At 39.8% G+C, this 17,813-nt stretch overlaps 2 protein-coding genes and 1 pseudogene across 2 annotated transcripts; all 3 read left to right on the forward strand.

Moving 5' to 3' along the window:
• Positions 1–1,424: 1,424 nt before the first annotated feature.
• On the forward strand, positions 1,425–3,575 carry LOC114541220. The gene is made up of 3 exons (XM_028561204.1): positions 1,425–1,877; positions 1,930–3,454; positions 3,568–3,575. Exons 1-3 carry the CDS (start codon positions 1,425–1,427, stop codon positions 3,573–3,575), a joined length of 1,986 nt encoding a protein of 661 aa, XP_028417005.1.
• A 190-nt stretch (positions 3,576–3,765) lies between these two features.
• Positions 3,766–5,166, forward strand: LOC114541221 (annotated as a pseudogene).
• Positions 5,167–5,867: 701 nt separating this feature from the next.
• LOC114541222 lies at positions 5,868–6,590 on the forward strand. The gene is made up of 2 exons (XM_028561205.1): positions 5,868–6,400; positions 6,500–6,590. Exons 1-2 carry the CDS (start codon positions 5,868–5,870, stop codon positions 6,588–6,590), a joined length of 624 nt encoding a protein of 207 aa, XP_028417006.1.
• Positions 6,591–17,813: the final 11,223 nt, after the last annotated feature.

Below are 17,813 nucleotides of genomic sequence, written 5' to 3' on the forward strand. Positions count from 1 at the left end.
TTTGCTCACGTTATTGTATGTTACCATGTTTACGCTTTAACCTTCGATAGAATACAGTTTGCACATCGAATCTGTGGCCGGATAATTCTTTCGTACATAGATAAGGAAACCATCTACTCAATTTATTATTTTTTTGGTGCGTATAGACAAACGATCATCTCGCCTTCCTGACAAAAAACTTACAAGACCTGGGCAATTTTTTATCAACGAAAGCGCTGGGCATATTTACAAGCAATTTGTATTTTATTAACTTGGCTAGTAAGGTAAAATTACTCAAGCCTCTAGTTCATTATGATATTTTCTTTAGAAAAAGTTATAAATTCTTTTATAGGACTATTGTTGACCAGAACACAACAAAATGAAAACAATTGTTACGTTTTGTTGTTGTCAAGCAGCGAAGAAATGGACTAAAACTAAGTCACGATTAAAGTACAAGTTCTAGTTATTTTATCTGAAATCCATCCACTTCAATTCTAATGAAAAGTATAATATGTCATTCTATTATTATTATATTCAACATACCTGAAATTTTTCGTCGTGGACAAGCAGTTACATGCAATATGTTCAAAGTGAAATCTTTCCTCCATTCAAGCCATTACACGATCCCGTTGTTATCCGAAAATTTAATATTTGAAAAGGCGGTTTTTAAATAATTGAAGTTACCAGACTTTCAATGAAATAGAATTACTTAACAACCCGTTAAAAGTTCTTCCAAAATGCCATATTTAAGAAAAAAAATAGAAAATATATAGCATTTGTAAAAACACACTCCATTCACATTTCTCTCGACAAGCACGCTCGTGCCAGGCCATTTCCGCATCACACATCGATCGGCGCGCAATGAGCGCATTGCACCGCCCTATATATAAGCGCCCTGATTTGCCTTTTTGGTACTTGCAAAGTTTCCATATGGCTTATAATATACTCCTGTAAAAAGCCAAAAACCCAACTATTTCCCTCAAAATCACAAACACAAACAAGCCTTTGAATATTTGAATTACTTGGAAAGTCTCCTTAGAACTCGAGGTAACAATCCGAAAAAAAGAATCATGACAGGTACCTTGCGCTGTTGTTCTGACCACCTTCTATACTTTGTGCTTTTATAACTGAGTATAAAGACTCGACAACCGACTCAGTAAAACCAAGTGAGTTCAATTATTATGTTGAGAATGGAGTAAATTCTTTACCTAACTTTATAATTAGTAATTAGGAACAATCAATCATTTAAACGTCATAGGTTAGGAATGCAGATATAATATGGGTGAATCAAGGGTTTTAGAGTGAGTGAGACGTGAGTGATCGGGAAGATAACTTAGGAAATAAAAGGAGAAAAAACCAAAACTTTGTGAGTGTGTTGGCATAACCTTACGCCTCAAACGGCGTTTCCAATACAAGTGGCACCTCCGACGGGATCTGTGAGAGAAATGGAAGAAGCAATAAAACAAATCGAGATAAAACAGAAGTTAGCTCAAGGCACATGTGAAACCTTAGAACGAGCGATCGAAAGGCGAAATATAACGAGCATCGAGCGTCATAAAAACACCATACGGAAAACCGCAGACGAGATTTACGAATTAAAGGTAAAAGTACAAGAGATACGGATAGGAAACGGAGACAAGGCGAGCGAGATTAAAACATGGACGGACAGCATAGAACTAGAACTCGAGAGATGGGATAGTGAGATAGCAAAAACATTAAAAATAACGAATAAATGGAAACAAGAAGAGGAAGAGGAAGCAAAACTGCACAAGCAAGAAATCAAAGGGAAAGTGCATCATGAGCAGTTCGAACAGCAACTGGAATTCGATAGGACTCAAATGGATCTAAAGCTCCAACATGAAATTAAGCTGGATAAAACGCGTAAAGAGTATGAGAAGGCAAGAAGTACGAGCGCAAAACTACCTAAGCTTGTAATCACACCATTTCAAGAGACACATTTGGACTGGCTACGCTTTTGGAACCAATTTGAATGGTGACGAAGCAGCGGTGACGAAGTTCTCCTACCTTAAAGAATTGGTCGGCCCAAAAGTGAAGTCATCCATAGACAGTCTGCCATTCTTTACGGAAGGTTACGAGCGGGCAAAGAATATCCTAAAGACGAAATACGGGGACGACAGCGAGATCGTGAATGCGTATGTACAGAACCTGATGAATCTACCGACCATACAGGGAACGAATCCTGGTAAGATACACACATTCTATGATAAGTTAGTGTTTAACGTGCAGTCTCTAGAGACATTGGGGAAGCTGAAAGAAGTAAATGGGTACGTTCGCATGACCTTAGATAAACTAGAGGGGATACGGGGAGATTTAGTTCGAACAGATGATGGCTGGCGGCAGTGGGATTTTGTCAAACTAGTAGATGCCCTTAGGAAATGGACGGAGAGAAACCCCACGAGAGTCGATGACAGGTCCCTTGATAAAAATAGTAATAAGTTCTCGAATGTTCTTCGAACGAAAACATTCCAAACGCGCCAACACGAAACAAAACAGAGACGGTGTGTTTATTGTAACGAGATTGACCATATGTCAACCAACTGTCCAAAATTAGTTACGTCTGCTGAGCGAAAGAAGTATCTAAGCGATAAGCGTTTGTGTTTCAACTGTACTGGGGCCGATCATCGTGCCTCCGATTGTCGAAGCCGATTTGCTTGTACCAAATGTAAGCGTAGACATCGTACCTCGATTTGTGACGCCCCGGGTGATACGAAGCCTCCTGCTGCGCCCTCTAATGACACGCTACTTAACACCGCAACTTGTGCGTCCAATATATCTGTCGTCTATCCTGTCGTAGTTGTTAATATAAATGGTGTTAAATGTCGCGCCTTAATCGACACGGGGGCGGGAAGTTCCTACGCCTCGTCTGCATTGCTCGACAAAATAAAAGCTAAACCCCAAAAACGAGAAATGCGACGTATAGAAATGATGTTTGGGACTTCAACCAATTTGGTTGGAATTTATGCTCTAAAAATAAGCGATGCAGAGGAGAAGTTCTATATCGAGACCGAAGTAACGCGAGTTGAGAGAAGCGACCTCTTGACCTTAGACAATCCGAAATACCAACAACTTATTTCAAACTACAACCACCTCCAAGGCGTAACAATGCAAGATCGGGACACAAAGGACCGCCTACCCGTGCATGTAATTCTAGGGACTGGGGACTACGCCAAAATTAAGACGTCGACGAAACCGAGATTGGGGTCACCCGGAGAGCCAATCGCTGAGTTGACTAAGTTTGGGTGGACCATTATGTCTCCGGGCGGTGAGAAGGTCGACCTGAACAACATGTTACTGACACAAGTGCACCGTGAAGATTACGAACAGCTATGTAGGTTAGACGTTTTGGGCCTACAAGACACTCCAACTGGTGATCAAGAGAACGTATACAGCGAGTTCAAAGAGCAGCTATCGAGAAGCGAGCATGGCTGGTACGAGACCAACCTCCCGTGGAAAGGCAACCACCCCCCGCTACCTAGCAACGAAAGCGGAAGTTTGAAACGCCTAAACAACCTCGTCAAAAGGCTGCAGAAGCAAGGCATTCTAGAGCGGTACGATGGGGTAATTCAGATGAATGAAGGGATCGTGGAAAAGGTCGAAGCAGAACCACAAGGACGGGAATTTTACATACCACACAAAGCAGTGATTAAAGAAACCTCAGAAACGACGAAGTTACGCATTGTGTACGAGAATTCACCATCCTTGAACGAGTGTTTAGAGACTGGCCCACCGTCGCAGAACCATTTATGGAAAGTGCTCGTCCGAGGACGTTTCCACCCCGTTGCGTTGACTGGTGACTTGAAACAAGCCTTCCTTCAGGTTCGTATTCGCGAAGGGGACCGAGATGCCATGCGCTTCCATTGGCTCAAAGATCTGACGACAAAAGAGGTCGTGACGTTGCGCTTTACGAGAGCCCTGTTTGGTTTGTCCCCGTCCCCATTCCTGCTCGGGGGAGTGATCCAACAACACCTACAAAAACACGAAGAAGAGCACCCAGAGATCGTGAAAGAAATTAGTAAGAGCATGTATGTCAACGACTTGGTCAGCGGAGGAGAAACAGTCGCGAAGGCGAAACAACTGAAAGAAATCAGTACTGAGATCTTTGAAGATGGGACGTTCCAGCTGCACAAGTGGCACTCGAATGTTCCTGAACTCGAGCAAACTCCCACAACCTCCTCTGTAGAAGATACGTTCGCCAAGCAACAACTGGGGGCGACGTCATCCCCATCAACAATACTCGGCCTTTCATGGGACAAAGATCAAGACGTCATACAAGTAGAGATACCTGCTGAGAAAGCTCAGCCAACCAAGAGAGGAATACTCGGAAAGATCGCCAAGATTTACGACCCCCTCGGAATAATCGCACCGGTTACACTGCAAGGAAAACTACTGTATCGGGATTGTTGTGATCGTAAAGTGGCCTGGGACGCGAGATTGCCAAGTGATCTGGAAGGGAGATGGTTGAAATGGGAGACGAGTCTTCCAAACCACGTGAACGCCCCAAGGAGCTTAGCTCAGTTTCAAGAAAAGATCGAAGATGTCAAGCTCCACGCGTTCGGGGATGCGAGTGGATACGGAGTCGCGGCGTCGGTATTCGCGGTGGTTAAACAACAGAGTGGGATCTCCCAAGGTCTCGTGGCCGCCAAGTCGCGTTTGGCAAAGAAGAACCTGACAATCCCTCGTTTAGAGTTGGTATCAGCTCACATGGCCACTAACTTGGTCCACAACATTCGAGAAGCGTTGGACGGGTTTCCAGTAAGCCAGGTCTTTGGTTGGTTGGACAGTACAGTGGCCCTGCACTGAATACGTGGAGGAGGAGAGTTCAAGCAGTTTGTTGGTAATAGAGTGCGAAAGATCCAGGAGAAATCATACATTCAGTGGCGACACGTATCTAGCGAAGAGAATCCTGCTGACCTGGGTAGCCGAGGAGGGAAAGTCAGCGAGAAAGAGCACCTCTGGTGGAAAGGGCCAAAGTGGCTACCTATCCAAGATACCTGGCCAAGCGATATCGTGACCAACCCAAACCCCGAAACGATAGCAGAAATAAAACCATTGAAAGTTTGTTCAAGATCGCAGTCCAAGAACCAGACGAGTTTGATCAGTGTTGAAAAAGTGGAATTTGTGGAGGACCCTGAGAATCTGTTCATGGATTTCGCGCTTCATTTGTAATATCAGCAGAGACAAAGAATCAGTAAGCGGTCCACTGTCCACCGAGGAAATCGAGGCGCGGAAGTTGTGGTGGATCGCGAGAGTGCAAGAAAGGAATAAGAATACGGCGGAATTTGTAAAAGATCGGGCAGAGCTAAACCTCCAACCATGCAGTAATGGTATCCTTGTCTGTCATGGTCGTATCCAAGGCGATCACCCAATCTATCTCCCAGACAAAGACCACTTCACCGAGAAGTTAGTGGAGCATTCCCATAAAGTGACCCTCCACGGGGGAGTGGGACTGACTATGGCCAAGGTTCGAGACGAGTACTGGATCCCACGACTACGAAGAATGGCTAGACGAGTGAGAAAGAACTGCTTTGGATGCAAACGGTTCCACGCAACACGACTACCAAACCCCCAACCGGGAAAGTTACCCAAAGACCGATCGTCAGGCGAGTTACCATTCCAAGTCGTAGGAGTCGATTACGCGGGTCCGATCAGATATCGTGCAGGAAACAAGCAAGAACGTAAAGCCTACATCCTAGTCTACGCCTGCTCCTTGACACACGCGCTATACCTCGAGGTGACGAAAACTCTGAGCACGGAAGAATTCCTTAATACCTTAAAAAGATTTATAGCGAGAAAGGGACGTTTGTTGCTGAGCGAAGTGGCTGAAATGAATTATGCAGGACGAGAAATTCAACGATGAGTTGGCGAAGATGGCAATCAAGTGGCAGTTCAACCTAAGTCGAGCACCTTGGTGGGGTGGGCAGTATGAAAGATTGATAGGTCTTATCAAACAAGCGCTGTATAAATCTATCGGTAACGGCCATCTTACTTGCACAGAGTTGGAAGAAGTGATCTTGAACATAGAGGTGGCTCTGAACAACCATCCCCTCAGTTATGTTGAAGATGATGCACAACTACCACTGCTGACACCTAACATCTTACAGTTTGGACGCCCGAACATCCTTCCAGAGCAAAGGAATCAACACATCGAGGATGATGATCTGCGGAAACAAGCAAGGTACATCAAACGGTGCAAAGACGTCATGTGGAAGAGATGGTCGTCCGAGTACCTCAAAAGTCTCCGAGAAAGACACAACATGAAAAACGGTGAGAAGGTGATACGGTTGAACATAGGAGATGTCGTCATTGTGAAAAGCGAAGAGAAAAATAGAAGGAAATGGAGATTGGGTATCGTGCAAAGCCTCATCACGGGTAAGGATGAAATCGTGCGAGGAGCAAGACTGTGAGTGGGACAAAGCAACATCGAACGAGCAGTTCAACACTTGTACCCGATGGAGCTTTCGTGTGACGCAGAACTAAAACCGGCAACTTCAAAACTTAGAGCTGATGTCCCAGAGTTCCGACCAAAACGAAACGCTGCAGCGATAGCAGAGTGTCGCATCAAGGACATTGGTGAAAACAAAGATGATTAGGACGTAAATTTAAACTAAAATCGTTACATAGGGATAATATTGGAACTGATTAATTAAGCTAGTTATTTCACGAAAAGTTATGTTATATTCGTCAAAACAGAATTACTGGGTAATCGAACGTTGATTTGAACATTATTATATGGAATATCGAGAACATGATTCGTTATATTCGATTCCTTTGAATCGAATAGGGGGAGGGTGTTGAGAATGGAGTAAATTCTTTACCTAATTTTATAATTAGTAATTAGGAACAATCGATCATTTAAACGTCATAGGTTAGGAATGCAGATATAATATGGGTGAATCAAGGGTTTTAGAGTGAGTGAGACGTGAGTGATCGGGAAGATAACTTAGGAAATAAAAGGAGAAAAAACTAAAACTTTGTGAGTGTGTTGGCATAACCTTACGCCTTAAATGGCGTTCCCAATAATTATACTTATAAAAAACTAAATGTCGCTGATGGTGCCACTAAGACACATAGTAACTTTTGTCAGCTCACCAACCTATGAATTATCTAAGAACTTCAGTGAAATCTTATCTCCATTGGTAGGAAATTCAGTATATCATATTTGTAACACACAGGACTGGGTAGATACGGCAAAAACGATTCGGATTGAGAAAGATGAAGAGCTACATTCACTGACAAAACCTTTCTGGACACTTACATATTTTGGTTCATTTTTTGGACAGCTCATTAAAAACAGTGGCTTCTCCCTCGTCCCCCTCTTCAATGTTGGCTAAAGGCAAATTTGTTTTTGTAGAAAGCCTTTGGAGCGACAGTAAGTAATATATTAAGCCATATTTTTTATATTCAACATTGAAAGGGGGCGGGGGGGGGGTACAAGGGGGGTTCATATTGAAAATTTCAGTGAAAGTCCGGATAGTTTTGTCACTGATTGTCTGTGCAACCCAAGTCGCAGTTGCGCTTGATTGAACAACAATAATAATCATCAAAACTTTTTTGCAAGTATTAAGTACTTTCCAAAATTGGTCGGAGATACGTGTCCCTATTCGATGAAACCTGGGACACTAATGGGAAAGAGCTTTTTGGTCATCAATTTGAACAAAGATTGAAACAAAGAGCTGAGACTGCACAAACCATCTCATCCGCTAGCTTCACTCCCAAGTCAAAGCAGTTTTTTCCAAGCAGCACCTCCTCCCCAAAGCCATGGCAGAGAGGAAGTGCAAACAACTATAATTACCAATACCCTCGAGGACTGGGCCAATCCTACCGCAGAAGCAGACCATACAGGGGCAGAGGACGGGGGTCATCAACCTTCACCCGCTCAATGCCACAAGGTCAATAAGAAACCTCCCTAAATACAGGTATGTTGCCGACTCAAAACACAATATTTCAAGCCAATATGCCCTTAGCAGGCAGAATAACTCATTTTTACAACAACTGGGTAAAAATTACACAAGACCCTTGTGACCCGAACTTTTGTTTCAAGCCACAATGTTCACAACTCCATGTCATTTTGAGTATATTTTTTATGAATAATTCATGATTTTAAAATAACAGTTTTCCTTCCCTCACTTCACAATGTCACATGACCTCCCATCCCGGGTGGGTTATCTATCCTTGTCTGGGAGGGTTGTTGCATTCCGCCACACGCTCCCCTAAAAATATGAACTTTTTTTTTTATTTTTACTACATATTACTGTTAATCAACTGCTCGATCAAATGTTTGAATGTCCCAGATCACCAATTAACAGCATGTTACTACTAGGAAATCCTGTCTCGCACTTTGTTGGATACCATCTCAAGGAAATAACCAAACTTTTCCTCGTCGGAAATAGGTTTCAAATGTATCTGAGTCAAAAACATTTTCTCAAACCTTACCCAATTGCTAGCCGTACCTTGAATGATGTTATAGTAAGTTTGGGCAATTTGGCATGGGATGTTCTAGCTGCCACTTGGGTCCGAGAAACAGTAAAAGGGCACAAGTTGGAGTTCATCACAACTCCCTATCAGACATATGTTTCAAAAATGCATGTCACTCTCAAGGAGGCAGCATTAATCGACCTTGAGGTTCAAGCTCTGCACCACGAAAAAGCTAACCTCTTCTAGAAAGTGGCAATTATTGTATTGCACCCTAAAAATCTCTTCAATAAAAACTTTCTTTCTTTGATCAATGTTTTGTAGTAGAACACTGTCAATAACAAATTAATTACCGTTATTTGGAAATACCAGGTCCATGACTCTAAATAAATTTGGTTAGGTTGTTCAATGATAGCACAGGGGTGACAGATAATAGTATTCTGTACACATGTCTTTTCTTGCATTAATCTATAACTCCTTTTCCACGTAAAACAATGTTTCTTCACTTTCCTGGAAGAATCTTCTTTGAAAGATGAGTGCACATCATACTATACTTGTATTGCGCATTCATAGTGTTTTCGTTATTGACTGTCATCAATTGTTTGAACAGGTTAAATTCCAATGTTTTTGGCAAACAGTGCCAACTAACGCAGTTGTTTTGCTAATCCACTTGCTCTTTTATATTTTTATCCAGAAGTAGGTATCTACAAGACAAAAGAAATAATTTTAGAATACACTACACTAGCCTTAGCCCAACGAAATGTCGTAAAGCGGGAGTGAAGTATAGAAACAAAATTAAAAAACTTACCGTATATCGTCTTGATGATATTTTCACACATATAGTGACATAATTATAAATTGATTAAATGACATGCAAAGTTACAGAATATGGTTAACACACAGAATAAAGCGTAATGGGATCCATAACAGAATCCCATGTCTGATTTCAAACTTTATGGTTTGTCAATTTAAAATGCACCGTTATTGGTAGTCTGTGCTAAATGATCTAGGTGGTTTTCTTCCTTAAGCCTAAATTGTAAATTAGCTGACGATTTCAAGCTTGTTAATCGTCATATGTCAAGGGTTCAATGACGCAAGATGAAAGCGATCTCACTCTGCTAATGGCAACGTATGAAACTCCAGCAGTTCTTTCTGATTTGGCAATATCTATCCAAGCTTTTTGAAGAGTAAGTCCTTGGCTTTTGTATATTGTTAGAGCCCAGGCGAGTCTTAGAGGCAGCTGTTGCCGCTCATGAAAACTTGTTTCTGACTGTGATGAGGCTGTGATTGGACACACTGGAACAAGATGGTTTGTTCTCATTAAAAACAGGACCTCTGTAGTTCTCAAACTCAATAATAACTGCAATAGGCAAGTCAGGTGGTTGGTGGTTCTTCTGATAGACAATATAACAACTGTTCCAGTAGCTTCATTACAGAGGCCAACACTTGACCACAAATTCATGGTTAACATAACCCTAGCACTTTTGCTAGAAATACAACAGGTTCCAACCCAGACATATCATCTGAGGACATCTTTTTGGCCAATGAAAGGAATGGCGAGCATTAATATGAGCAATTGGATGCTCAAGTTTTGTTAGTTGTTCATTATTGTAATTTGCAACTTGTTCATTGCTATAGAAGAGTCTAGTAGTGTCTTCAAAGTCGCATATGTTAGTGACATTCGATGGTTAACAAGTTAGAAGTAATTTCCAGTCGTCGACTGTTGACTCACTTTTGCGAAGTTGTAACAATAAATCTCTGAATTGTATTGTTCAGATGTCATACCTTGCACACGTTGATTAACAGTGAGCTTAACAACTTTGTCAACATAGAGTATGCTTGATAACCTTGTTCGCCAACAGAATTTGATGGTTTAGCATGATAAAGAGGCTTGTCTGCCACTGGTGGCAATTGACCTGGATCTCCAGTTAAAATCAATGATTTTCCACCAAATACTTTGTCATTATAACCAGTTGCTTGTTTGCAACTCTTATCTATCCAACCAAAAGTAACTTGGCCAAGCATTGAGTATTCATCAATAATGATATATCCATATTATTAACACTTTCTTGTAATCTACACAGGGTTTGTCCTGTTAGATCTTTATTACCTCTTGACCCTATAGGCAACTTTAACAGAGAGTGCACAGTTACACCTTTAAGTTATGGTTCTTGACTTTGGATAACAGCTTGTAATTTGTCAAACCAGTCTGGAACATTAGATTGTCCATAGGGTGTTTGCAAGAACTCATGCAAGAATTGATTAGAACCTCACTTGGTTCTTGGTCACCCCACGCATTGTTTTGGGTTGTTCTCCAGGGTTTATATCTCAAAAGTTGATACTTACAATATAGTCCAAATTTAGGACCTTTGGGATTAGGAGAATAAGTTGGGAATATTCTAGGTATAACATTGTCTGGTAATCTTGTCAGTTTATTGTTAACAACTTTATAAGTTACAGCAAATTGAAGAAAATTCATATTCATAATATTTTGTGAACTGTATTGCTCACGATTAGCGTACACATCAAGAAGTGAATAATCATTGCATGAATCATGTTCTTCAATACTTGCAGTGTCACATACTCTATGTGAACTATTTAAACTAACTGATATCACTTTAAAGACAACAAATGATGCATTGTTTCCCGAGCAGCATAATTCGTTCACCAAGAATCTCATAACTACCTTCTTAATAGCTCTGCGAGGGTCAGTATTACTGTCAACATTTGCATGATAGAGTTAAATGCTTGTTTTAATAAAGGTGACCTTGGTTCACCTTTGGCTGCATATTTTGTGAGATATTCAACACAAGCATAGTGATCAATAACAACCTGAATATCACAGTTAGCTCTCCATCCCTGGAGTTGAAGTTGTTGGTGGTTATTTAACCTAGCATCATTTCGTTTAGTCACTTTCTTAGCTCTATAGTGTTCATTATCACCTGAAGTGTGGATTTTTTCAAATTCTAATTTTGTCTGTGGACAATTATCAAATGGGAAATGAAATCTACATTTCAATTCAGTCTCATTTGACTTTTTTCTTAGACCATAGCTAGTACTACAACAAATGTGTCGTTGAACCATATTTAACAGATCCACATAATCTTACATGTTTCTCTTGTTCAGGAATGTCAATGTGACTTCTTTGACATGGATGAGTTTCAGGTCTTACCCAGATGTTTCCATCTGGTGGATTTGGATTGACAGTTGATAATAACCAGTCAACATACTTTCACACTGTTTCCGATGCTTCCTGACCAGCTTCAATATCATTGTCTAATTTTGTTGTATCAGAACAATTTTTGAGCTAAGAAACCTTTCAAGGCAGTTTGAGTTAGTTGACACAAACCTGGGTCAATATTTAGTTTAGCAGTACCATGACAATGAATACTACCTCTACCTTGGTATTCATATCTAAACCAGTGCCATTTGCTCCAATTGTTTCATAAAGCCAATGTTTTACAAAGCTTTCTAATCTTTTGGTAAAAAAACAGTCTACAAGATGTGGATTATTAATAACATTTTGTCGTCTGACTTGACTGGAAATGTTAGCATTTTCACTATTACTATTAGCATTAAATAAGGCATGTAACTCAGGCCAATGCATATCTGCAGAGGAAAAAGTAAATAATGGTGTTGGTGCTCCAACATTTGTAATGATGGCTTTAAGTTCCTCTCGAACTGTATTCCAGTAAGCATTTGTACCTGCAATATTTGCAACGTATCTAGAAACTTTAGACATGAACACATTAGCACTATTACTGGCAGCCATTTCACGCAGTTCATCAATGGTGAGATGTGCTTCACCTGGATTTTGTTTAAGGAATATTCCACTTTGCTGTAAAATTCGTTTTCTTAAATAAAATGGTAAATCCATTTACCATCAATAATTTCAGCAAATTTCAAAAGATGTTTAATTCTATCTTGAAAAGGAACATCTCTTAACAGGTCTTGATTAGTGGGATCCCTTTCCCATCAGAAAACAATGTTGGAAAAGCCATAGTGGCAAGGTGAGATATCTGATATTAGTTTAATGGCTCATTTTCAACAGTAGGCCGGCAATTGGGTCATTTGTAGAAAGCTGATTTCTGACTGCTTCCAATTCTTGTTCCTGTTGCTCACCAACAGGTAAAAAGCTACTCATTTCAGTTGAGTCATTATAAACTCTATCCTCTGAAGAGTTTTCAGTGGGAGGGCCTAAATCTGGTTCAGTATTATCATCTGAAATTTCATGTTCAGTCTCAACAGTTAATAGCTCTGATGGAATACCATCGTCAGGTAAAGAGTTTAATGCATTTTCATTAATTTCTAACTCAGCATAATGATGATTGTTACGTATAAGCCACAGTAATGCATTGTGTACTTTTTGCCGTGTAACAGTTACATCTTTAAGTGTATTATCTTTACCTTTGACCTTGACAATAATCACAGATAACTCCTGGGATATCTCGGTAAGGATGTTGCAAGTTCTTTTACTTGTTGTGGTAAGTTGATACAATGTCCTTAGTAACCTCGTTGTCCTCTGGGTTTTATGTAAACTCTCATGATTGGGAGAGCCAGTGCAATTAACATTTCCTCAATCTGAGTCAAATCTTGTAACTCCTGTGGGATTTGGAGATGGGATCATTGAATTTTGAAATGAAAACGTTTTGGGAGATTTCTTGTCTCTAGAACAACGTGAGCACACATAGTTGCTGGGTGACTTTGGTTTAGATCTTAATGGCCATGCCTCTTGGCAAACTGTGCATTGGCTAGTAAAGTATTGTACAGACTTATGGAAATTATTTATATTAACTTTTGCCCAATGTTGACTTTCAATACCACCATTTTTTTTGTCAAATACTTTCAAATAATCCTCCTGGTATAAATTCTCTTTTTCAGGTTGCTGATTAGCACAAGATACTTTCGATAATTTAATTTTTGATAGTTTTAGCATTTTCAAGTCTTTTTTTTTAACTTCCGTCTCACTTGCCCGTTTTCTTTTTTTATACATTCTAGAATTTTCAAGTCTGATCTGTTTTTTCTCAGTTTCTTCTGCTTTCTTTCTTCTGTTATACTCTGTAGCTTTTTGTAATCTATTTTGCTTCATGGATGCAGTCTCTCTACATCTTTTTTATCATTACAACTAAGATAAAATCGAACTGGAACTATTTCAAATAAATTAGTCTGCACCTCAATGGGCAGATGAATAATATTTTGTGCCTCAATGGGCTCCACCACAATGGGCGGATCAATGATATTTTGTGCCTCTATGGGCGCCACCACAAGGAGCGGATCAATGATATTTTGTGCCTCAATGGGCTCCACCACAATGGGCAGATCAATGATATTTTGTGCATTGATGGGCGACACCACAAAGGGTGGATCAATGATATTTTGTGCCTCTAAGGGCTCCACCACAAGAGGCGGATCAATGATATTTTGTGCCTCAATGGGCTTTACCACAGTAGGTAGATCAATGACATGTAATTTGAAATGTTTGTCTGTTACAAACGAACAATACACAATGAAGGAAGGTAAATCCTTCACTGATAGAAAGCTAACTGGGGAATCTGCCCATTTCTTAAAGCCAATAAATACGTATTGTCGCCTTGCTTTAAGACATTGTCGATTGTTGTCGAGTTCCAATCTAATAGATCTGGGGCCGGTTGTATCAAAGCCGGATAGCGCTATCCACCGGATAGTGATTTTTTCAATCGCTTCAAAATCGCTCGTTATTTGCCACAACTTTGATTAAATCTTAGTATTCTTAAATTGAGGATCCTCTTTAATAATTGTTGCTTCCAAGCTGAAATTTTATCGCTTTTCGAACATTTTTAGAACGGTTGAAAAAACCACTATCCGGTGGATAGCGCTATCCGGCTTTGATACAACCGGTCCCTGGGATATTTCTTGCTGTTAATAGAGCCGATAAACTCATAAAAGAGCATTGTCTTCCACAAGAATGAATACTAAATTGTTCATGTCCCTGATGAATACTCCTGCAAACGTGTAAAGACATTTGACAATTGTGATTTGTGAACTGAAGTTACTAAACAGATTAATACTATATACTTTACAAATACCTGTGCTAGCTGTGCAATCTGAATTTCAGTTTCTTTACTTTAGTAAATACGTCAGTCACATTGTCCGTCTCCGATATATTTTGACACGATTTTTTGGGAGCGCAAATTTCGGACTTAGCCCAAAAAGCACTTGTGTCCAGTTACATATTGCGGTCTGTTACGCATGCACATAACAGACCGCGATATGTAACTGGAAATAAGTGCTTTCAACAGACCGCAATATGTAACTGGACACAAGTGCTTTTTGGCTACCTAAAGGAAGTCAGGCGAGGATGCGCCATAAAATTATGCTGCACAAAACCTTTTTACGTTATACAGACATTTTATTTCTATATTGTGTGAAGATAAGTAGTAGGGTGTGAATACTGGTGTAAATAGACCTTTTAAAGATTTCATTATATGAAAGTACATGAATTTACTAAAAAAGAGGGTGGGACAGTGTCAGGGTGCTACATGTCTAAATGATGTGTAAACTTGAAATGTTTGCCACCTCCCAACATTTACTTTGAAGGTGAGAAGATGAATACAATGCACTGATCATTCTATATTATAGGCATGTGCATTTTGGCTATACCTTTTTAACCATGGGTAAGTTCTAGTGTAGTTTAAAACATGCAATTTTTTTTGGGGGGGGGAATCAATGTCATGTTTAATATTCCAATAATTTTTTCCTATAATTTTACCCTCACCAATATTATAAGTAATTGTAATATTGTTACAATCTAGCAGTCGATCTGAAATGGCTTCTTCGTCGTCTTCAGGCGTGATTTGAATCTCATTTACCTCCAAGATTCTGATGAACATGGTGTGGAAAATGGTGACGTAAAACTTTTCTTTTGTTTCAACATTCTGTAGAAACAGCCGAGCATACCACATTGTATTTTCCTGTGATACTCATTGCTTCATCTTACATGACTCGCACCTGACAGTGTTCACTGTGCCCTGACCCTCAATCTTCTTACCACAGGCATTGCAGGAGTTGTACTTACTTAGGTTTTTAACCCCAACGATGGAGACAACTGCCTGTTTTGCAACTAAATCAGTTATAGCTGGGCCAGCATCTGGCAACTGTTCATCAAAGGAGCCACACTCTTTGACACTGAAACCATATTTTGCTGTGTTGACATAAACTTCATTTGTATAATTGTCTTTTTTCACCCTTAAGTTTTGGAATAGGTAGGTCTTTCATCTTCAACGCTTTCGACCCATTCTTCCCAAAGAATAGCCTTGATTGTTCCAGATGGGTCTTGTAGAATGCAAGTATGTTTCTTAACTCTTAAAACTGTTAACTTAGAAATAGGAATGATGCCAAAACAGTAACGTTTCTCAATTGCTTGTTCAAAGGAGACTCAAGAAGGGTGTAAAGAAAGTGCCTTAACCAACACAGATACGACATGTTTACGAAGCCCTGGCCACCTCGACGACAAGGATTGGACATCAACTCCACACGTTAGTAGAAATCTCGCAACTTTAAATAACTTTTTGAGAGCTGTCCATGGTTGTGACGTAAGTCCCATTAGATCACAGTGCAAATTATCTATAAGTGACATGGCGGGTTCAACTATTCGATATTACAAAAGAAAGGCTTTGGAGTCCTGTGAAGCTGTAATGCATTCTATAGCACCTGGTCAATCGAAAGCATTGATGGAAGTCATAAAAAAACATGATGCATCGCCCAGTCCATCCTCCACGAATGAAGACAGTGAATTGGTAGATAAGCTAATCATGCTTTACGAAGAAACAGATTTGTGGTCCACTAAAAGAGAGATACTATCATTGTTTGCGCAGAATTATACAAAATCTCGGTTGATGTCTATGGTTCCAGGATTGTCCAAATGGCGTATAGATGAGGCGCGAAAACACGCTGCTCTTGTTGGTCCAGGAAAACCACTTGATGTACCGGTCATACGCCGAACGAAGTTGGATCCAGTTAAGATAGACCATTTCATTGACTTTATATCAAGTCCAAATTATCTACAAGATGTTGCCTATGGAACAAGAACTATCAAGCTGAGCAACGGAGAAGCATTTGAAATACCCAATGTGGTGAGAACCGTAACATCATCCAGACTTATTAACCTGTATTTATCGTTTTGGCAAGAAATTAACTTTGAACCTGTGGCAAGATCAACTTTATTTGGTATGCTCAAGGTATTAAACAGATATCATTACTACATGTTCTATAATCAGGACCACTGATCTAAAACAGTTTACTTGGACTGAGTGCTCGAGGTCAAAAAGTTTGCGCACCTTTGCCTACGTCATATAGGTCCTGGAGACCACTACACATAGTTTGGTTTTTGTTGGAACAACATATTTTTGTATTTTTGTATCAACAAATATTTTTGGTTTTGTACTTTCGTAAAATTTCTATTAGTGACTTATCGAATGTTAGAAATTGATTATATTGGTCCTCGATCAATGAAATGATTCGCACAGTTTGTTTTTATGTGAAGAGTGAAAGCTGCTTGCGTCATTTTAGTCTTTTTCACGTCATCGTTTTGCGGACATCGAGCTTTAGTAAAACTAAATTGAGATAATTTTAACCCACGCGTGGTTGTAAAACGATTCAAAGATGCGTTACGCCATACCTCGAAACGACAAAGTGAAAACTTCTTTATTTGTTTATTTTTCTATGATAAGGAATGTTCTGCATCCCAACAAAAAAGTCTCGGTGGCCTCGATAACATTGCTACAGAGGGATCTTCAGCCTTTCAGACTTTGCACGATGTCGCAGCAAAATTATCAAAAGTAGGTAAAAACAATTTTATTGCTAAAATTACTAGCGGAATTTTGTAAACGTGTGAGCGTTAAATTAGCACGTTCGTGCTCTGTCCAGATTTTTCTCTATTTCCCGCGGCCAGGGAATATTATTCAGAAAAATTTATAATGCAAAGTTGAGGTACATACATTGTTAAGAAGAATGAGATCAATTAATACGTATGATGAGACTTGATGGATATCAGTATTTAAAATGTTTAATCTTGAGACTTACAGGGTGTATCAAAAAAATGTCCCAAATGTAAAATTTCCGTTTTTCAGGATATTTTGCAGAATTTGGCAATTTTTTGTGTTCCTGGAGATAGTTAAGACTTATCTGGTATACCTAGGCCAAGTTTAGTTTTCATTAACAAAATTATGTTACCGGGGAGGTGGTTCCTTTCCACTGATATTGAGAGGGCTTGCGCGCGAAAATGTAAAGCTGAAATTGAGATATTATTTAGCTGTCTAAAAGTAGGAAAGCTTTTTAATAAACTGTCAAAGTTTCAGGAAAAATAATGCATACTGGGAGCAACGCGCGACCCCTAAAGGTGACAAATATTTCATTGCGCGCAG

Source organism: Dendronephthya gigantea, unplaced genomic scaffold, assembly GCF_004324835.1.
Source record: "Dendronephthya gigantea isolate DGI-Jeju-01 unplaced genomic scaffold, DenGig_1.0 000275F, whole genome shotgun sequence".
In the NCBI taxonomy this organism is placed as follows: Eukaryota; Metazoa; Cnidaria; class Anthozoa; order Malacalcyonacea; family Nephtheidae; genus Dendronephthya; species Dendronephthya gigantea.

What these genes read in the sequence shown, in the direction of transcription:
- LOC114541220 (XM_028561204.1), top strand. Translation starts at nt 1,425, where the DNA reads ATGGAAGAAGCAATAAAACAAATCGAGATAAAACAGAAGTTAGCTCAA. An exon ending in CGCGTAAAGAGTATGAGAAG is followed by an intron (nt 1,878 to 1,929) that starts GCAAGAAGTACG and finishes CACCATTTCAAG; the next exon opens with AGACACATTTGGACTGGCTA.
- LOC114541222 (XM_028561205.1), top strand. Translation starts at nt 5,868, where the DNA reads ATGGCAATCAAGTGGCAGTTCAACCTAAGTCGAGCACCTTGGTGGGGT. An exon ending in ATCGTGCGAGGAGCAAGACT is followed by an intron (nt 6,401 to 6,499) that starts GTGAGTGGGACA and finishes TTCAAAACTTAG; the next exon opens with AGCTGATGTCCCAGAGTTCC.